This window comes from Bos grunniens, chromosome 6 (assembly GCF_055505025.1).
Source record: "Bos grunniens cultivar Pamir isolate PY7600 chromosome 6, Bosgru_T2T1.0, whole genome shotgun sequence".
Taxonomy (NCBI): Eukaryota; Metazoa; Chordata; class Mammalia; order Artiodactyla; family Bovidae; genus Bos; species Bos grunniens.
Window position 1 is genome coordinate 45,482,458 of NC_141170.1, and position 22,678 is coordinate 45,505,135.

At 41.7% G+C, this 22,678-nt stretch overlaps 1 protein-coding gene across 2 annotated transcripts in view; it reads left to right on the plus strand.

Annotated features, from left to right (window-relative positions):
- The window catches only part of IGFBP7 (insulin like growth factor binding protein 7), a 77,776-nt gene that overhangs the window by 54,521 nt on the left and 577 nt on the right, over window positions 1–22,678 (plus strand). For both annotated transcript variants that reach the window (XM_086405609.1, XM_086405610.1), the window contains exons 2-4: window positions 10,520–10,629; window positions 20,463–20,579; window positions 21,521–21,647. In XM_086405609.1, coding sequence (XP_086261735.1) covers window positions 10,520–10,629; window positions 20,463–20,579; window positions 21,521–21,647 — 354 coding nt within the window. The remainder of the gene's footprint in view (window positions 1–10,519; window positions 10,630–20,462; window positions 20,580–21,520; window positions 21,648–22,678) is intronic.

Sequence of the window (22,678 nt, forward strand, 5' to 3'; positions counted from 1 at the left end):
TTTTGAATATGCTGTCTAGTTTGGTCATAACTTTCCCTCCAAGGAGTAAACATCTTTTTATTTCATGGCTGCAGTCACCATCTGCAGTGATTTTGGAGCCCACAAAAATAAAGTCTGCCACTGTTTCCACTGTTTCTCCATCTATTTGCCATGAAATGATGGGTCCAGATGCCATGATCTTCATTTTCTGAATGTTGAGCTTTAAGCCAACTTTTTCACTCTCCTCTTTCACTTTCATCAAGAGGCTTTTTAGTTCCTCTTCACTTTCTGCCATAAGGGTGGTGTCATCTGCATATCTGAGGTTATTGATATTTCTCCTGGCAATCTTGATTCCAGCATGTGCTTCATCCAGCCCAGTGTTTCTCATAATGTACTCTGCAAATAAGTTAAATAAGCAGGGTGACAATATTCAGCCTTGATGTACCCCTTTTCCTTTTTGGAACCAGTCTGTTGTTCCATGTCCAGTTCTAACGTTGCTTCCTGACCTGCATACAGATTTCTCAAGAGGCAGGTCAGGTGGTCTGATATTCCCACCTCTTTCAGAATTTTCCACAGTTTATTGTGATCCACACAGTCAAAGGCTTTGGCTAGTCAATAAAGCAGAAATAGATGTTTTTCTGGAACTCTCTTGCTTTTCAATGATCCAGCAGATGTTGGCAATTTGATCTCTGGTTCCTCTGCCTTTTCTAAAACCAGCTTGAACATCTGGAAGTTCACAGTTCACATATTGTTGAAGCCTGGCTTGGAGAATTTTGAGCATTACTTTGCTAGCATGTGAGATGAGTACAATTGTGTGGTAGTTTGAGCATTCCTTGGCATTGCCTTTCTTTGGGATTGGAATGAAAACTGACCTTTTCCAGTCCTGTGGCCACTGCTGAGTTTTCCAAATTTGCTGGCATATTGAGTACAGCAGATTCACAGCATCATCTTTCAGGATTTGAAAGAGCTCAACTGGAATTCCATCACCTCCACTAGCTTTGTTCGTAGTGATGCTTTCTAAGGTCCATTTGACTTCACATTCTAGGATGTCTGGCTCTAGGTGAATAATCACACCATCATGATTATCTGGGTCATGAAGATATTTTTTGTACAGTTCTTCTGTGTATTCTTGCCACCTTTTCTTAATATCTTCTGCTTCTGTTAGGTCCATACCATTTCTGCCCTTTATTGAGCCCATCTTTGTATGAAATGTTCCCTTGGTATCTCTAATTTTCTTGAAGACATCTCTAGTCTTTCCCATTCTATTATTTTCCTCTATTTCTTTGCACTGATCATTGAGGAAGGCTTTCTTATCTCCCCTTGCTATTCTTTGGAACTCTGCATTCAGATGTTTATATCTTTCCTTTCCTCCTTTGCTTTTGGCTTCTCTTCTTTTCACAGCTGTTTGTAAAGACTCCTCAGACAGTCGTTTTGCTTTTTCGCATTTCTTTTTCTTGGGGATGATCTTGCTCCCTGTCTGCTGTACAGTGTCACAAACTGTAGTTCATAGCTCATCAGGCACTCTGTCTATCAGATCTAATCCCTTAAATCTATTTCTCACTTCCACTGTATAATCATTAGGGATTTGCTTTAGGTCATGCCTGAGTGATCTAGTGGTTTTCCCTGCTTTGGTCAATTTAAGTCTGAATTTGGCAATGAGTTCATGATCTGAGCCACAGTCAGCTCCTGGTCTTGTTTTCGCTGACTGTATAGAGCTTCTCCATCTTTGGCTGCAAAGAATATAATCAATCTGATTTTGGTGTTGACCATCTGGTGGTGTCCATGTGTAGAGTCTTCTCTTGTGTTGTTGGAAGAGGCTGTCTGCTATGACCAGTGCATTCTCTTGGCAGAGCTCTATTAGCCTGTTCCCATTACTTCCACCTTGATTTACGCTCCTAATCCCTAACCCGTCCCAGTCCTGCTGTCAAGGCCTCTAAAGTCAACTCCCAAAACGCCACTTGAATCTCATCTCTCTGACATTCAAAGACACACTGGACCCCAAACCCCGCCCCCTCTGCCTTCCACTGTGCCCAGCACCCGATGCTCAGCTCTTCTACCTCACTCTTCCCCAGCCGGACTGGGCTGCTCACTATTCCATCAGCCAGTTTGTGTTTTCCTGCCTGCACACCTCTGCTCAGGCAGGTCTCTGAAAGTGAAAACCTTTCCTTGAGAGGAGGCTGACTCCTGAACTTTAGGGCCTGCTCAAATGCCAGCTCCTTTCCCAGCCACCCCCTGCCCCAGTCATGTGTCCTTTTGATTCTTTGAAGAAGCAATTTATATCAGCCTCAGTCATAAGAATTTGCTTTGAAATTAAAGCAATAACTAATACTGGGGCTTCCCTGGTGGCTCAGCTGGTAAAGAATCTGCCTGCAATGCGGGAGACCTGGGTTCAGTCCGTGGGTTGGGAAGATCACCTGAAGGAGGGCATGGTGACCCACTCTAGTATTCTTGCCTAGAGAACCCCCAGGGACAGAGGAGGCTGACAGGCTACCATCCGTGAGGTCACAAAGAATCTGATGCTACTGAGCGACCAAACACAGCACAGCAATGCTTACTGACCTAGCACATGCCAGGTCCTGTGCTAATTGCTGTATCTTGTTTGATCTTTCTGATAATCTAATGACTTGAGTATTATCCCATTTCACAGATGAATAAACTGAGAAATGTCGAATAACTTCTTCAGTGTCATGTAACTCAGAAGTGGTAGAGCAGAATTCCTGATTCCAAAGTCCATGCTGCAAGCTCATCACAGTCTATTGCCTCCCTAGCATTTTGATCTGTCTGTATGTGTTAAACATCTCCCATCTCATCTCAATACATTGTTATCTGAGGAAGAGGAATCATTTCTTATATACTCTTTCCCCAGCAGTGTTTGAGAGAGCCCCACCATGATAAGGGCTTCCCCAGTGGCTCAGCAGTAAAGAATCCACCTGCAGTGCAAGAGACACAGGAGACATGAGTTCCATCCCTGGGTCGGGTAGACCCCTGGAGAAGGAAATGGCTACTTACTCCAGTATTCTTGCTGGGAAATCCCATGGACAGAGGAGCCTGGCAGGCTGCAGTCCATGGGGTTGCAAAGAGTTGGACACGACTGAGCAACTGAACACAAGCATGAGCATCTTCACTCACACTAAAATGTAAACAACCAACTGGAGCATCCATAACCAGATGATTTTGCCTTAAACCGAAACCCTGAAATTACATCTGGGCTGTGCTGCTTGCAATATAGTACTTTGTTCCCCTGCCCTTGCACCCGTGAGACTGTGTGCCTGATTCCCCTACCTAGGGTCAGCTGCTGCATCACCCCACCTCCGAAAGTTCCCGAAATGACTTGCCTTGGCAGATGGCTCTGCCCTTTAATTAGCCATTCAGTTCCTGCTTCCCCTTATTTAATATCAGGAAGTGTCCATGTGTTTCATCCCCTTCCCCCTCTTGGACATAGTGCCTTCCTACTATTCTTTTCCCATTTTGTACTTTTGTTTGGTGCTTTTCCCTTCAGTGTGTTATCGGAATCCAATCTGGGGATTTTGCCAAGTTGTCTGAATATTTTATCTCCATATGTGGTATCTCACTTCGTTTTTAAACCCTCCTTTTTTGGTATGAATGCACATACTCTCTATGAGCTATTTTAGGACCCAGCATCATTAAGAGACAAGATTAGTGTGGTCTGCAAATCTACCATAACTTGAAGAAGTCTTCATACTTCACTCTCTTAGCCACATTAATCAATACTCAGTGAGAGTTATAATGTCAATGATATAACCCTGCATATTGTAGAAGTCCTGTTTTTGATGTGAGGATGACTGATGATCTTTCCCCACAGTAGATCTACCCTTCTCATTGGGACTTGCTTGACTAACATAGATTTAAATTATTTTGCATCCCTCATCATAGGCAAATTCATTGGTGAATGGACAATAGCCAGGAAGGAAGAGGAAGTCAAGTGGAAGATTAAAGAAAATCACAATGAATAATCTTCAAGCTGATAAATAAGAAGTGACTATAGCACCACTTTGGTTAGGTACTTTGGCAATGTGTACACTGGTGTATTTTCAAGATAATGGCTATCTTCTTAGTTCCATGTAACTAGTCATGTTATGTTCTGAGTTTTCTGCTGCCCTTTTCCCACTATATACAATCTTATCTGTCCCTCCTACCAATGAACAGAAGTATATCTGATTCCAGAGTTTCTGGCTCAGTTATGATTCTATAAGGAGATTGGCATCTCTCAATTAGCCCTGCAGGGGAAAGCATTAGAGAACAACGATGCACTAAGCTGCATGGCACTAATTCTGAGTCCAGCAAGATTTCAGAGAATTAAGAGGGAACTGGAGCTGTAAAAAAAATTTCAATAGGGAGATGAACTTTCAGCCTTAGAGCTCCAAATAAAGAATAAGATATAGATAATAGATGAGAGGAAGGAGGACATTCCAAGTAAGCAAGTGCATCAGTATAAGCAAAGGTTCTAGAAGTAGCAATAAGCATGTAATGAGAGAGTGGGCATGAATGCTAGGAGCAGAGAATGAGTTTTGGTAAGAATAAGAAAGAAGGGTGAATTCGTAGGATAAACATCGGAGAGGTAATGGAAGAAATGAAGAAGGTAGTGAAGAGGAAAATGTGGTTGAATAGTATATCAACAAAATCGGACAAAAATTGACTATTAGGAAGAATTTGACTTTTGGCCATTTCCCAGGTTCAATGGAGTACATATATTTCGCTCCAAAACATGACCTTTCCTAACATCTTCTGTGCAGCTTTTTCAGAGTAATAAATTAGTTATCTTGGTAACCATGGATACCTTTATAATTAAAGCTCTCTTTTTCTTGATCACTGGGAGAATGAACTTTGTTATGAATCATGTACATTGCATTTAGGTAGATGAGGTGGTGCACTAGACTGGTTTGTGAGATACGAGAGCTCCCAGAACCAGGCAGTGGAACCTCAAAACTTCATGGATGTTAAAGATGCCATATGAATGTACTGTAGGGCACATTCATGATGGGTACATTCACTTCCAACCCAAAAGAAAATTCTCAGACCTGCCCCAGTTTCTTCTCTACAAATGGGTTAAGTGGCTTGTCTAAGGTCTCCTAGCTATAAGCGGTAGACGAGCATCCAGGGCCAAGCATTCTCTCCCCAAAAGAGCGCTGGGGGTTTTGTTTGTTATTTTAATGATAACATGGTGAGGGCACCTCAGGTCATGTCTAGGGAGTGTTTTGTGTTCTGTAAGAGACTAGGAAATTGTTCACATATTTCTCTTATAGTATTCCCATGCTTTTTATAGGACAACAAATTTTAACTCTCTCCTCTCTACTACAGCTTTGTATAAGATTGGCTTAAATGAATTGCTTGTCAAGTTAAAAGTTAATCCTATTTCAGGATCTTTTCCTCATGACATTTGTGTGTTTTGTGGGAACTGCCCTTCTTTAACTCTTCAGAATCAAACTGAAATATTCCAAATTTAAATCTGTCAACAGTTCTTCCTTTTCTGTATCTTTAGTGATTTCTCAGAACATTGCTATTTATAGCAGCAAGTAAACTGTAGTCTATCGCTCATTTGTCTAGAACTTAATTAAAAGTCTCTAAGTGGATATTTCCCTGGCAGTCCAGTGGTTAAGACTCCAAGCTTCCAGTGTACAGGCTGTGGGTTCAATCCCTAGCCGGGGAACGAAGATCACACATGTCACGTGGCACAGCCAGAAAAAAAAGTGTCTGAGGGAGAGAACACAGACTTAGGTGGACATTCCCTAGGAGGATCTGACTCTTTCCAGGTACTTTTAACGTGACACTGACTCATTAAATTGAATTTTACTTTTCTTCCAAACTTAGAAATTTCTTCTTCCTTACAGCTTTAAGATCTGGGTCTTTCTGTATTTCATTTTCTCTTTCTTCTCCTTCTCCTCTGCCTCCTCCCTTCCTTCCTCCCTTCATTTTCTTCCTCTTTCCCTTCAAGGAATGATTAAAAGGAAGAGACCACCTAAGCTTACCAGGCAAGAATTATAAAAAATAAGGGAGCAATATAATAAATTTAGAGAGTTGAGAAAGATCAAATGAAATGGAAAAAGAACTAATTGAGTTGAGAAAGGTAAGAAAGAAACATGGTGTACCCTGGCTGGAGGCACTCATCTGGAACAGAAAAGTAGGGAGCGTTGGAAGTTAGGAAAGTCTTGGGATGGCTTTTTCCCTACTCCAGCCACCAGGCATCACTGCTACAGCTTGGTTGCTGCCTGGAGTTGTCCACAGTGGGGAAGGGGAGGAGAGACGCAGTGGGCAGTTATTCTGTACAGGATGTCTGCTAGACATATGTTTGAGTGGCTTGAAGTCTTTACTGGAACAAAGACAAAGATAAATAAATAACTGAACCTGAACCTATCCGGGTGTTTGTCCCTATATGTTTAAATAGTCTGTGACTCGTTTTAAATGGAATCCAAACACAGAGCAAGATTTAGATGGCAATTTTATTGCCCTTGGCTTGGCCTTGAGGACTGATTTTGAGCTTTCTGCCCGAAAATAAGCTCAGAATGAACTAGAAGTTCCTTTATCCTTAAAAACAGAAATAATTGTGGATCTGCTTTGGCCTTCCTGGGGAAAAAAGGCAACATGGAAAGAGTTAGAAGTTGTTTGGTAAAGAGTCATTGTGTCAGCTGCTCTGATGAGGTAGGACAGAACCTTCAGGAAATGAATTGCATGGTACACATGCAATTCGAGGTAATTCTGGCAGTGAAACTGCTTGTCAATGGAGTATGTGGGATGGTGGTTCTTTAGAGTGGGGGAGGGGTGCAGTGTTGGATCTGCCACCACATCAGCCCCAAATGTCTTCACCATCCTACACTTCCATACAAGTCACGTCCACCTGGTATCTCTGTGGGTCAACATTTGTTCAAGGATGTTTGAAATAGCAAGGGTTTTCATAAATGTTGTGCAGGGAACTGTTCCTAATGGTTCCTCCTTTGCCTCTCCACCCCATCAACTCAACAGGAGTCAGTGAGTAATACAGATTTTCATGGTATAGAATTCTTGTAGAATTCTAGGCATGGCCTGGTAGCAGAATTGACAAATTCTGGTCTGAATATTCACTCAGCCCATTCACCTGAGGTTGGATATATATTCAGAGTTGGGAGAGAGAGGGGGTGGGAACTCACAGCATGATTTGTCTTCATCTGAATGCGCTGGGGATGGCTCTTATTCAAAGTATTTCTGCGTAGGGCTTCCCTTGTGGCTCAACTGGTAAAGAATCTGCCAGCAATGCGGGAGACCTGGGTTCGATCCCTGGATTGGGAAGATATGCTGGAGAAGGAAAAGCTACCCTCTCCAGTATTCTGGCCTAGAGAATTCCATGGACTATATAGTCCATGGGGTCACAAAGAGTTGAACATAACTGAGCAACTTTCACTTTAAGATGTTTTTAAAGAATTTTTGCTCCTCCTGAAATGTTCTACCTCTTGGAATAAGGACAGAATTGAAGGGAGATGGATATAATGGATCTAGCCTCCATTCAGTGCTTTAGTTTTAATACAGTTATTTCTAAATCATACCATGGTTGTTGGTACAAGGATAAATGCAATGGAACTGAGTAGAGAGTCCAGAAATAGACTCATATATATATAAGCAATGATTTACTTCATAGGCACCATTTACCGTAGGAAAAATGACAGTCTTTTCAACAAATGATGCCAAAGCAGTTGGTTGTCTTTTGGGGAGGGGTGATGAACTTTTACCTCTACTTCCTACCATTAGTTCAGTTCAGTTCAGTCGCTCAGTCGTGTCCGACTCTTTGCGACCCCATGAACCGCAGCACACCAGGCCTCCCTGTCCATCACCAACTCCTGGAGTCCACTGAAACCCATGTCCATTGAGTCAGTGATGCCATCCAACCATCTCGTCCTCTGTCGTCCCCTTCTCCTCTTGCCCTCAATCTTTCCCAGCATCAGGGTCTTTTCAAATGAGTCAGCTCTTCACATCAGGTGGCCAAGAATTGGAGTTTCAGCTTCAACATCAGTCCTTCCAATGAACACCCAGGACTGACCTCCATTAGGATGGACCGATTGGATCTCCTTGCAGTCCAAGGGATTCTCAAGAGTCTTCTCCAACACCACAGTTCAAAAGCATTAACTCTTTGGCACTCAGCTTTCTTTATAGTCCAACTCTCACATCCTGACCACTGGAAAAACCATAGCCTTGACTAGACGAACCTTTGTTGGCAAAGTAATGTCTCTGCTTTTTAATATGCTGTCTAGGTTGGTCATAACTTTCCTTCCAAGGAGTAAGCATCTTTTAATTTCATGGCCGCAATCATCATCTGCAGTGATTTTGGAGCCCCCCAAAATAAAGTCTGACACTGTTTCCATTGTTTCCCCATCTATTTGCCAGGAAGTGATGTGACTGGATGCTATGATCTTAGTTTTCTGAAAGTTTTCTTAAAGTTGAGCTTTAAGCCAACTTTTTCACTTTCCTCTTTCACTTTCATCAAGAGGCTCTTTAGTTCTTCTTCACTTTCTGCCATAAGGGTGGTGTCATCTGCATATCTGAGGTTATTGCTATTTCTCCCAGCAATCTTGACCAGCTTGTGCTTCCTCCAGCCCAGCATTTCTCATGATGTACTCTGCATACAAGTTAAATAAGCAGGGTGACAATATACAGCCTTGACCAGTCTGTTGTTCCATGTCCAGTTCTAACTGTTGCTCCCTGACCTGCATACAGGTCTCTCAAGAGGCAGGTCAGGTGGTCTGGTACACAACAATTAATTCAAGATGGACCAAAACCTAAATATGAAAGGTAAACCTATGGAGCTTGTAGAAGAAAACAGGAGATCTTCATGGGCTTGGTCTGGGCCAAAAACAAAAAATCTAACAGAACACAAAAAGCATCAATCATAAACGAAATATTTGATACACTGGACTATATTAAAACTAAGGACATCTTAGTTTTAAAATTAGGCTGTTAGAGAATCCATAGCATGTCCTCAAGACATGTGACAGAAAATCAGGCTAGATTTCTTCCATGTGGGCTCCAGAAACTGCCTTGGCTAAGACCAATGACCCTGCTCCTTGCTCCATCTATAGAGAAGTGGCTGCAAGTTGAAATAAGTGGCTTGTTGCAAGGCTGAGGCACTCGAATCTCACAGGAATCTTGCATTCCTCATGTGGTTTTGCTACGTGAGAGGCAGCTTTGTTCCAGGTCCCCTCCAATCTCTGAACACTGGAGCATTCTTCTCAGAACACTCCCTTGAGATCCCCTGAGCTTTGAGGTTGTCCCGCCAAGTCTGTGTGGGAAGGACAGAGCCTCACGGGGCCCTCAGGCTTGAGCCAGATCCACTGTATGGTGTCCAAGTTCTTTGGGTCCCAGGGCCCTAGAGGGAGCCCAAGATGCAGTGAGGGGCCTTGTGTTGGTGAGGACAGACGAGGAAGCATCAGAAACAGAGCCAGCAGTACACACAAACGCAGCCCCACTGTACTCACCGTGTCCACGTTAGCCACAGAAAAGACTAAGACCCCTGGCCAAGAGACATTCTTCCTTTCAGACCTAGGCTTTAGAGGGAAGGAAGCAAGAAATATATTTAGAGCTTTCAAAACTATGTTTTGCCTATTCTTACAAAGGGAAAAAATAAAACTACCCTGAGGGATTTTTTAAAAATCAGCTTTCAGTACTTGAGATGAGTGGGAAAACTCTTACATGCTGTTGTCATTTCCTTTCTGTTTCAAGAAATTAATTGTGGGCTGGAAATAGCCTGTTGCAAGAGGGGAGACTTCGTGCCCTTTGAATGCAGATTATGCCAGAAAACTTTCCAGGCCCCAAGGGAAGGTTGTCCCTTTCCCAGGACTCTGATGCAAGATGTCCCTGCAGTTAGATTCTTTATTCAGCTCCAAGACCCAAAGCAGTGGACAGCTGAAATTCAGAGGGAATAATTAACTCATTCTTTGAAGAAATGGCCTTGAGCTTTGACTTTGGGCCAGGTTTGGTTCTGGAAGTACTGTACTGTCACCCCGGGATTACAGGCTCCTTCCCTCTAACGTGGACTCTCTCAGGCGCCTGGGGCTGTGCCCTGTGAATTAACAGTGGAGCGCATTTGCAAAAATCTTCTGAGACTTTTTTTTTCTTCCATTATCCAAAGAGTAAAGATTGGCTGTTGTCCCCGCCTCTCCAAACAGAAATACTAGTATATAAAAAGGAAAAACATTAAATATTTTGGGAGTTCACTATATTAATTGGAAAGTTGCAGATAAGCAAAACAGCTGGTAAGTTAAAACTCATTTAAGCGTGAATCACAGGAGAAGAAAATTTTGTAAGCAATAAATTTTTCTTCCTAATTGTTTTCTGACTGTCCAGATGTATGCATCACCGAAGTATAGCTTAAAATCCTGCTGGTGGCTGAGGGAAGCTAGTCTGGTCTTTGAAAGTAACTTCAGATAACCAACGGAGGGGACAGTCTCCCAAACAGAATCAAGTATTTACTTCTAGTAATACTTGCAGATTTCTAGCGTGCTGATGGATGTTAAAGACTGTTTAAAAACGTGGTTTGGCTTTGTGCCCCCTCCCATAGGTCCTTCCATCGTGACGCCCCCCAAGGACATCTGGAATGTCACTGGTGCCCAGGTGTATTTGAGCTGCGAGGTCATCGGAATCCCCACCCCTGTCCTCATCTGGAACAAGGTCAGTGGCAGAGACTTCAGGAAGACACCCTAGACTGACCAGTGAGTAGTTACACTGCATAGGAGAGTAATGGCCTGAAACCCTCAGCCTGTGAAGGCTTTCCCACAGTCTTCCAGACACCAGTCCTGTGTCTTATCAAATGACTTCTCTGACATCTGGAATAGTCCCTGTTGTGCTCTTGTTAGCAGTCCCCAAGCACCAAGCCTCAGGGGCTGGAGGAACTGTGATGCTGGGCACACACCCCACCCTCTGAGTGCGTGTGTGTGTGGCCCAGTATAACATAGTGGTTAAGGTTGTGAGTTCCTTAGGTGGGCTGGCTGAGTTCTAAGTCAGGGTTTCTCGGCATCAGCACTACTGGCATTTTGAGCCAGATGGTTCTTTGTTGCCAGGGCTGCCCTGTGCCCTGTAAGTAGTTTTGCAGCGTCCCTGGCTTCTACCCGCTAGATGCCAGGAGCATGTGTGCATTCTCGCATGTGTGCACACACACGCACACACACACACACACTCCACTGTGACAGTTAAAAATGCCTCCAGACATTATCAAATGTTCCCTGGGGAGGAGGTCACCCTAGACCTCAATTTTTCCACTGTGTGATGAACATAGCTTGGAATTCTTGTAAAGATTACATAGGAAGTCACCCAGCTAAATCACTGGTGCTCAGGAGCGATGTTAGCTACTCTTCCTGAAAATGTTTCCCTTTGAAGAGCGTTATCTTGTATATGAGTGTTACCTTCACATATGAAAGACAACAAATTTCTTGCCCGCCTGTAGAAGGGAAGAGAAAAGATTGGCCAAATCAGTTGATACTTTAACACTTCACAGTCATAACGTACATTACTTTACATTAGTGCTCTTATACTTTTGACTTGTTTAAACCTCACAGCAGTCTGTGGAGTATATATCATCAAGCTCATGCTAACAAAAGGGAAATATTGTTTCAGGTGAGAGGCGTAGCCAGAAGCCCCTTTGCAGCTGGTTTGCTTCTCCAGCAAGCTTTGAAATGGATGATGTCTGCCCTGATTATTTGATTTGCTTGGTGTCTGAACAGAGGAGCAACTTCTGGAACTCCAGGAGTGATTGTGGCTCCCATAGTCAGAACTCTTTCTGTTGCAAGTTGTAGAAACTCGCTTCACACTAGTTTAGGGAACAACAACAACAAAAACTGGGGTGGGGGAGAGGGCATCTGAGTCCAGGTGCCCAGTGGGGTCAGAACTCCAACTCTTGGCTCTTTGTTCTCAGTGTAGGGCATCTCATTTTCTCCTTGTGCTTCAGAAAGATTCCTCCTTGCTGTAGGCGACAATTGTCGCCAGCAACTCCAAAGACCTCAGAGGAAAGAGGGTATCCCCGTGCTACTTTGTAAAATTCCCACTGAAGGACTCTGACCCAGGTTGGGTCACCTGCTAACCGCTGGCTCCCCCGTGTGGCCAGATGGGTGTGGCGCCCTCATGGAGCCTTGTTGGAGCAGAACAAGGGTGACCCCAGAACCTGCCTGGGGTAGGGGTAGGCAGAGGTGTCAGAAGCTGTGCTACAAGCTGCCCTTTACAGCTGAAATTTCTCTAAACGGAGGGATGAAATTTTACCTCAGCAAACTACTTTTTTAAAGGGAAGGCAGGAGCAGTGAAGAGCATAAACTCAGCTGATGGATGTATTCCTCTTGGCCTTCAGTGAAAGCTGCTGGTGCTCCTTCATTGCTTATTTGGAGGTTTCTGGTTTGTTCCAGGGGGTGAAGAGGTAAAGAACAACTTTTTAAAAGAATTCCCGTAAAAAGCTCTGTGCAGCTCTCTAAGGATCACACATTGAGAAGCCAGGGTGACCCAGGTGTCATGAAAGATCTTGACAAGACCCAACATCATGACAGATCTTGGCGGAGAGGAGTTCAGTCCTTTGTCTACCCGTCCTTGCAGCTAACATACCCACACACAGGGAGCAAATTAGCCTCAGGAATCTTTTCCTTTAAACTTTGAGATCCTCTGGGATTGATCCCTTGGATCCCTTGAGGGCTTGTCAACTGGAGGAGTTCTGGGGGAGGGTGGGAATGGATGGAGTGGGAGCGAGGAGAAAGAAACAGAAAAAATTTTTTTTTCTATAGACCTTCCAAAACAAACAAAAACCCTACTTCTAGGTTCTGCTGATTTTCTTCTATCTTCATAATGTAATTTGCACATGCATGACCTAAAGCAGTGTTGTTCAAACTATAGACCATGACCCATCAGTGAGTCTTGAATTTAATGTAGAGATCACAACCAGTCTTTTCTTAAAGACTAAAAAGTAGAACAGAAAATACCTTAGGTAAAGGCACATTTAGTAAAGGTATTTCTTATTTATTTATGTGTGGTTACAGTCTTTGTTGCTGCACACAGGCTTTCTCTAGTTGCAGTGAGTCAGGGGTTACTCTTCGTTGAGATGCACAGGCTTCTTGGGGTAGCTTCTCTTGCTGGGGAGCACAGGTCCTAGGCGCACAGGCTCCAGTAGTTGCAGCACGCAGGCTCAGCACTTGTGGCACATGGATTGTAGTTGCTCTGAGGCATATGGGATCTTCCTGGATCACGGATCCAACCCATGTCCCCTGCATCGGCAGGTGGATTCTTATCCACTGTACCACCAGGGAAGTAAAGGTATTTCATAAAACTTTTCTTCTGTATATTCCAGATAGCAATGCAAAATATGTTCCTTACTATGGGCCATGTCAGAGCACTTTGAGAGTCACTGGCCTAAAGAATTAAACAGGCCATTTGTTTTCTCCTCCACTCCCCTTGTAACCAGCCTGTTACAGATTTATATTTAAGCCTATACAGATTTATATTTAAGATCACCTGTCAAATCCAATTTAAGCATGGAACTGCTTTTTGGACATAAATGAATCTTAGAATCCTCTCTTGTTAAACTGAGGTTCCAAGAAGGTAGTGTGTCTTTCTTGCTCAAAGATTCTTAGCAGCAGCAGAACTGACAGGATGACTGTTCTCTCTGAGACCCTCTGGCTACAGTGACAGTTCTGTGGCAGGCCCAGCCTGGTGAGTGGCCTGTGCTATTCTGACCAGTACCTATCGTGTGACCTTAACAAGCCCCATACATATATATTAAAAAAAAAAACAAAACTCCTGGGATTGGCATATATACTACTATGTATAAAATGGGCTTCCCTGGTGGTTCAGACCATGAAGAATCCACCTGCAGCGCAGGAGACCTGGATTCAATCCCTAGGTTGGGAAGATCCCCTGGAGGAGGGCATGGCAACCCACTCCAGTATTCTTTCCTGGAGAATCCCCATGGACAGAGGAGCCTGGCAGGCTACAGTCCATGGGGTCACAAAGAGTTGGACACGGCTGACGGACTAAGCACAGCACAGTATGTGTGAAATAGATAACTAACAAGACCCCACTGTATAGCACAGGGAATTCTACTCAGTGCTCAGTGGTGACCTAAATGGGAAGGCGATATTAAAAAGAGGGAATATATGTATACATATAGCTAATTCACTTTGCTGTACAGTGAAAAATAACAACATTGTAAAGCAAATGTTGTCATTGTGTTCGGCTCTGTGACCCCATGGACTACCGCCCGCCAGGCTTCCCTGTCCTCCACTGTCTCCTGGAGTTTGCTCTATAATGAGCAGCTATACTCCAATAAAAACTTTTTTATTAAAAAAAAAAAACAAAAGCCCCAGCCTACAAAGATTACAAGAGCCATATTTTGAAATGGGGACATGAACTGAAAAGGCTGTATTTACCTTAACTCTGGTAAGTCAGAAGGATGCTTCCAGGGAAGGTGAGAGACCAGAATTCTTTCCAAACATTTAGATGTTTCCAAGATTAAGAGGCTTTCTATTCCATTCTTTTCCTGCCTGAACATTTTTTCAGATTAGGGCTCATGACCTCTAAGAATATTCTTTTTTCAGTTAAAAAAAAAAAAAGAGTGATTGTTAAAGGAGAAACGATCCAAAGATGTTCATAATGTCCTCCACCTCCATCCACTCCTTGAAATAACCAATATGAACTTTTTATCTTAAAGTGAAGAGGAACTAAAAAGCCTCTTGATGAAAGTGAAAGTGGAGAGTGAAAAAGTTGGCTTAAAGCTCAACATTCAGAAAACGAAGATCATGGCATCCGGTCCCACCACTTCATGGGAAATAGATGGGGAAACAGTGGAAACAGTGTCAGACTTTATTTTTCTGGGCTCCAAAATCACTACAGATGGTGACTGCAGCCATGAAATTAAAATACGCTTACTCCTTGGAAGGAAAGTTATGACCAACCTAGATAGCATATTCAAAAGCAGAGACATTACTTTGCCAACCAAGGTTCGTCTAGTCAAGGCTATGGTTTTTCCTGTGGTCATGTATGGATGTGAGAGTTGGACTGTGAAGAAGGCTGAGCGCCAAAGAATTGATGCTTTTGAACTGTGGTGTTGGAAAAGACTCTTGAGAGTCCCTTGGACTGCAAGGAGATCCAACCAGTCCATTCTGAAGGAGATCAGCCCTGGGATTTCTTTGAAAGGAATGATGCTAAAGCTGAAACTCCAGTACTTTGGCCACCTCATGCGAAGAGCTGACTCATTGGAAAAGACTCTGATGCTGGGAGGGATTGGGGGCAGGAGGAGAAGGGGACGACAGAGGATGAGATGGCTGGATGGCATCACTGACTCGATGGACGTGAGTCTGAGTGAACTCCGGGAGTTGGTGATGGACAGGGAGGCCTGGCGTGCTGCGATTCATGGGGTTGCAAAGAGTCGGACACGACTGAGTGACTGATCTGATCTGATATTCCTATTCATGTCCATATGTATACAAACACATATTCCTAGGGTATGGGTTGAAATGAGAATAAAGTTTGCAATTACTCTGAAATTGTTTTTTTCAAGAAATATTTCATAGGCATCCCTCCAGGCCTGCTTCTCAAGGACTATATAATATTCCAACTGTGGGTGTTCCATAGTTATTAAACACAATTTCTGTGTTTCCAACTTTTTATCACCTTAAATAAATATCACCTTAAATATTTGAGTATACATATCCTACATGCAACTGACTTTTTTTCCCTATAGGATAGATTCCCCCAAAGATACATGATTAGGTCAAAAGATTTATTTTAGTCTTAATAGACATTGTCAGAATATTTTCTTTTAAAAAACATTTTACCACCTGATTTTAATAATTATGAAAATGTTAAACCTGTTGGAGGCACTGTACCTTTTGAGAGAACTCCTTAGCACCCTCAATACAATAAACATTTCTTATCTGCAGTGTCTTATGCATTCTGCTAGTGTCATTGGTTCCTGTCTTCAAGGAATTCCGTCTGGTTTCTTTCCAAGTGAAGTATAGTTGATTTACAACGTTGTGTTAATTTCTGCTATACAGCAAAGTGATTCAGTTATAGATACATATTTTTTTTTATATTCTTTTCCATTACGGTTTATCATAGGGTACTGAATATTATTATCTGTGCTATACAGTAGGACCTTGCTGTTTATCCATTCAGTATGCATTAATAGCTTAACATCTGCTCATCCCAACTTCCCACTCCATACCTCCACAAACCCCTTCCCCTCTTTACATCCGCAAGTCTGTTCTCTCTGTCTGTCAGCCTCTTTCTGTTTTGTATTAATAGATGGGTTCATTTGTGCCATGTTGGATTCCACATGTGAATGGTACCATATGGTGTTTCTCTTTCTGCTTTACTTTACTTGGTATGACAATCTCTAGATCCATCCATGTTACTGCAGATGGCATTATTTTGTTCTTTTTATGGCTGAGTAGTATTCCACTGTATACAAGTCCACATCTTCTTTATCCATTCATCTGTCAATGGATATTTCGTTGTTTCCATCTCTTGGATATTGTGAATAATGCTATGAACATAGGGGTGCATGTATCTCTTTGGATTATAGTTTTGTTTGGATATATATCCAGGAGTGGGATTGCTGAATCACAAATTAAAATTCTAGTTTTCTGAGGAAACTGCATACTGTGTTCCATAGTGGCTGCACCAGCTAACATTCTCACCAACAGTGTAGGAGGGTTCCCTTTTCTCCACATCCTCTCCAGCATTTGTTACTTGTAGAGTTTTTAATGATGGCCACTCTGACTGGTGTGAGGTGATACCTACCATTGTAGTTCTGATTTGCATTTCTCTAATAATTAGTAATGTTGAGTATCTTTTCATGTGCCTATTACCATTTGTATTTCTTTGGAGAAATGTCTATTTAGGTCTTACCACTTTTCGATTGAATTGGGGTTTTTTTTGTTGTTGTTAAGTTGTACGAGCTGTTTGTATACATTTTAGTGTATGGGGAGAGGGTATATTCTAAATTCATTGATTTACGTGAGGCTATCCAACTTTCCCAGTACCACTTGTTGAGAAGACTGCTTTTCACATTGTGTATTTTTGCCTCCTTTGTCAAATAGTAACTAACCACGGGCGTGTGGGTTTATTTCTGTGCTGTTCCATTGATCCATGGCTGTTTTTGTGTCAGTATCATGCTGTTTTGATTACTGTAGCTTTGTAGTGTTGTCTGAAGCCTTGGAGGGTTATGCCTCCTGCTTTTTTCTTCAAGACTGCTTTGACAATTCTGGGCCTTTAATGGTTCCATATAAATTTGAGGATTACTTGTTCCAGTTCTGTGAAAAATAGGTAATTTTTCTGTCATGGGTAATATGATAGGGATTGCATTCAATCTGTAGATTGCTTTGAGTAGTATGGCCATTTTAACATTAAATTCTCCAGTCCAAGAACATGAGTTGAGTGAGTTAAAGTTGTTCAATCGTGTCTGACTCTTTTCCACCTCATGGACTATACAGCCTGCCAGGCTCCTCTGTCCATGGAGTTCTCCAGGCACAAATACTGGAGTGGGTAACCATTCCCTTCTCCAGGGGATCTTTCCATGTCCTTGAACCATCTTCAGTTTTCTTTATTGTTTTACAGTTCTCAGAATATGTCTTTCACATCCTTGCCCAGGTTAATTTCTAAGGGTTTTATTTTGGGGGATGCAATTTTGAAAGGCATTTTTTTTTTTTTTTTTTTGCATTCTCTTTCAGTATTTCATTGTTAATGTCAAGAAATGTAACTGATTTCTGTATGTTATTCTTGTATCCCGCTGAATTCATTTATCAGTGCTAGTAGTTTTCTGGAATTGTTAGGGTTTTCTATATACAGAATCATGCCATCTGAATATAATGACAATTTTACCGCTTCCACTTGGATTATCTTTTTTCTTGTCTGATTGCTGTGGTGTCAGATTACTTTCTAAATTCATTGTAGCAGTTCACCCTCCCCCTCCGCAATGTATGGGTATCATTTCCCTGCATACTCACCAGCACTGAATATTACCCCTTTTTAGTTTTTGTTAATGAGGAGTAGAAGTATCATTTCATTATTGCTTTTATTTCCTTGACTACATTGAAAATATTTTCATATTTAGATTTTCTTTTTATATGAGTTATCTGTTTGTAGCCTTTACTCTTTTTTCCACGGGGTTGATTCTTATTATCATTTTGTGGTTTTTTTGCACATTCGGGATAATGACCCTTTGTCATGTATTACAGATTCTTTTCCTAGACAACCATTTTGTCTTTTGTTTACAGTAGCTGTGGAGCTGAAAATTATTATAGTTATAGATTCTATTTCATCATAAAGTTCTGAAACTTCACCAGAAAGGCACAGCAAATATGTTCTAAGCTGCATAAAAGATCCCTGAAAGTCAGTGAATGCTTGAACATCAACCTGTAGGAATCAGACTAATGCATAATTCTGCAGTCATTGGCACTTTTTTCTTAGTTATTGCTTGTTACAGCTAAAATACAACTGGAGAGGGCTGAGATGACTTCCTGGGTCTCCCTCTCCTCTGGTTCTCCTCCTAGTTGAGTCTGTGGTGAGCAGTGACTTCTAGGCAGTTTTTTCTGCTGTACAAACCTCCAGTCCATACACATATGTAGAACTTTTGTCAGCCCAGCCTGCATCTTTTTCTCAAACTGAAAATGTATTTATCAACAAGTTCCCCTTACATAAGTAATGTGGTAAAGGAGTTTGCTGTATAAAAATTTTCCATGTAAAAATTCTTTGTACTTCTTTCTGTATGTTTTCTACATGGTATAAAACATTTACAATATGTTAAATATGAGTTCTGTTGAATATAGGTATTCATTTTCCAATCAAGTACTTAAAAGTTTCTTGGTACAGAGTGAGTCATTAATTGGCAGAGAACACTATTTACTGAGAGCTACATGAGCTGAGGAGAATCAGCTCAGTTGCCAAGATTCACTATTTGATGCAGTAGTATTTTTCTGCTTTGGTCACATACAAAATCCTTAAAGAATTCTGAATATCAAGACTAGAGACGTATTACTTTAACCACTGAATCAAATTAATACTTAAAACCATTATTTAAAACCATTTTTAAGTAACTGCTTCAAAATCTGCACTAGTATAAACCATTTATGCCAGCTACTTGGGGAAGAGAAGGGGAAAAGAAGCCTATTGAATTTATCTGCCTTTATAAAATTCATTTGAGAAAAATACAAAGATACCTAATTTTCTCTAATAGTGGCAAAATGGGGACTCTCAGGGGGAAAAAAGCAAACAGGTGAAAACCAGCCACTCCAGATCAGTAACGCCTAGGGTTTGTTTTTGTTTTTTTTAATAGAGTAGGAGTTAGCCTAGATTCCACATGGTGTACAGAGTGCCAAGCCCGGTGTCATGAAGCAGAAAAAATAAAAGGGTGGTTCTGATGCTGAGACAACAGCTTAGTAACTGTGTGGTGGCAATGGGCTCACAAGTAAGAGAAGCAACTCTGATGTAAAGTGTCCAAAAAAATTAGATACTATGGTCTAACTCAAGATTTGCTTAATTATAAGAGGAAAGGAAAACTACCTATTTGAGAATGTAAATCCATCTTTCTAATTACAAAGGTTAATAGCACTAAACATCAACCTCTTATAGATGGCCTGGGATGGAAATAAACATTGCCTCGTGTATTCTTAGATATATATTTTTAAACCTACCGTTATCACAAGCCTTAAAATATTTATACTCTGTGTCTCAACAATTCTGCTTCTAGAAATTTATGCTAAATGCATATATATGGAGAGGTTATGGGTAAATTTTATTGTTTTGTGAATCTTTATATAATATTTTCAAAAGTTTATATAATGAACACGTATTAAAAGTTTGCCTTTTTAAATGAGGGGAGGAAAGTAGAAGTATTCACTAGTGGCCTCAAGCCAAGGAAACTGAGTTTTTTCTTCATCTTTCTGAACCTCATCATGACATGCACAGGTATACGCACCAAGTTTTGCTGTAAGAGAACAATGACAGCTTGTACCTGACAGGCATTTTTGCTCTCAGGCCTTTTAGTAAATCACTTGATGAACAAACCCTTAGCCCTCTGAACAAAGTGACGGTATTGGCTTTGGACTTATTTTCTATTGATGAGGCTGTTAGAGGAAGAGCTCCAGGAGTCGGGCTCTTACACAAGGTCCCAAGTATCAAACCTAAGGCGGTGACAGTTTGTCAAAATGGCATAGGGCACACAAGGCCCAACACTGACAAGCAGGATTTACAAGGGTGTGAGTGAATGATGGTAGCCAGTGGCAGGGAAGTATGAGTTTATATTCCCCAAGCATGCAAAAAAATACATTAATTTTAAATATACAAGCTTAGAGGAAGGAGTAAAAGAGAATGTATATTCTACGTAAGTATTTAGGAGAGAGACTGCTAGGCTTAATCCAGCTGGAAATTCTCATGTATACCCTGTGCAATTCTAGAAATACTGACCACTTCCAAGTTGATGATTCAGTGCAGAGAACTCAGACTATTCCCCTGCCTCCCCACTTTTTTTGCAGGTAAAAAGGGGTCACTATGGAGTTCAAAGAACAGAACTCTTGCCTGGTGACCGAGACAACCTGGCCATTCAGACCCGAGGTGGTCCAGAAAAGCATGAAGTTACTGGCTGGGTGCTGGTGAGTACCAAGAGCTGACAAATATTTCACTTAGAATTAAGACACAGCAAACCTGGTGAAGGTGCCTAATGTACTGCCAGGCTCAGAGTATTTGCCTGCTCTTCCACATCTCTATCGGAGAAGGCAATGGCACCCACTCCAGCACTCTTGCCTGGAAAACCCCATGGACAGAGGAGCCTGGTGGGCTGCAGTCCATGGGGTCGCTAAGAGTTGGACACGACTGAGCGACTTCACTTTCATTCACTTTCATGCACTGGAGAAGGAAATGGCAACCCACTCCAGTGTTTTTGCCTGGAGAATCCCAGGGACAAGGGAGCCTGATGGGCTGCCGTCTATGGGGTCACACAGAGTCAGACACGACTGAAGTGACTTAGCAGCCACATCTCTTTAGAACAGTCTTACCACAGAGCAGCTGTTTCTCTTTCAGAGGAAACGTAAAAAAAAAAAAAAAAAAAAAAAAAAACAACAGCTGGAATTTATTAGGATGTTTTGGAAATAACCAAATAAATGAGAACCAATTTTTGCCCCCTAGGTGTTCAAAGCAAAAGGGAACTAAATGACCCAAGCATTATTTTTATCAGTTATTACTTTATTTTACTTGACCTTTGATAACCATGGACATGCAAGGCTAGTGTCCCTAGTTCTTAGATCACATACCTACACCAAGGTCTCCCTCAAACAAGGATATGTGCACCTAGCCTGTTTTTAACCTATGCAGTGATCTAAAGTTGTCCATGGCTTTTTCTCAGAGAAAGAATCCTCCTGGCAGAGCATTTGATAGCTACATAATTACTCCTAGCACAGGACTAGTACTATTTCTAGCAGTATCTTTGCCATGAACCCTCTTGGTCATGTTAGGAAACTTATGAAATGACTTAATTGAGGCCACTGGAAAAAGATGACCACCACAGAGAAACTGAAGATCTTTTTTTCTTTCACAGGTATCTCCTCTTAGTAAGGAAGATGCCGGAGAATATGAGTGCCATGCATCCAATTCCCAAGGACAGGCTTCAGCATCAGCAAAAATTACAGTGGTTGATGCCTTACATGAAATACCAGTGAAAAAAGGTAGGTAATATATCTCATAAGCATTTAAAAATGACTAGTGCTTTTGTTTGGGCTTTCCTATGGCTCAGGCAGTAAAAATTCTGCCTGCAATGTGGGAGACCTGGGTTTGATCCCTGGGTTGGGAAGATCCCCTGGAGAAGGGAATAGCAACCCATTCCAGTATTCTTGCCTGGAGAATCTCATGGACAGAGGAGCCTGGTGGGCTACAGTCCATGCGGTCGCAAAAGAGTCAGACACAACTGAGCGGCTAACATTTGTTTACTTAGTGCTTCTGTTTAATAAAGCACAGAACCAAGTATAAAAGTATCAGACAGCTCTTAATGAAATTCTGTTGATGTTAGGAATCCACAAGGGAACGGCATTAAGTATGTAATCAAAATTTAGAGTGCATGGCTCCAAAAGAACATTCAGTGGTTGATGGAATGCTATTACTATGACTTAGATGCTTTTACTTTATCTTACATGAAAGAGTCAAAACTCAAACCTGATTAGAATGGTTTATATTTCCCATAACTTTCTATCTTCACTGCATTTTCCTTGATGATGTGACTATTATATTAAATTCCAATTTAAAAGGAAATGATTTGTAGACAATTCTGGTCCTTCACTTTGAGCTTTTATAAGAAAAAACCTGAAAGAGTATATTGGCAGGTATTCAATTCTGTTCTGCCTCCATCCACTTCACTGTCAAAATCTTCCTCTTAAGCACCCATCCTGGCGGTATGAGAGTCATGCTACTTTCCATTTATATAGTTCTGTTAGACTGATGTCTGAACTGGTTTTTTTCTTAAGCTAAAAATAAAAACAAAATTTATTGTGAGCATTTGTAAAAACCATTCTATTGTGTGGACCACTCAGCTGTGGTATGAAAGGAAGAAATATAAAGTAAAGATGTGTTTGGTCAGATTCTTTTCAGCCAAGATGTGTAAAGCCAAGTGACGGAACGAACAGCAGTAGCTCAGAGGCATGTGTTTGAGCCTCAGCTCTGCCACTGATTATTCCACTTTCAATTCTGAATAAGAACTGGAAGA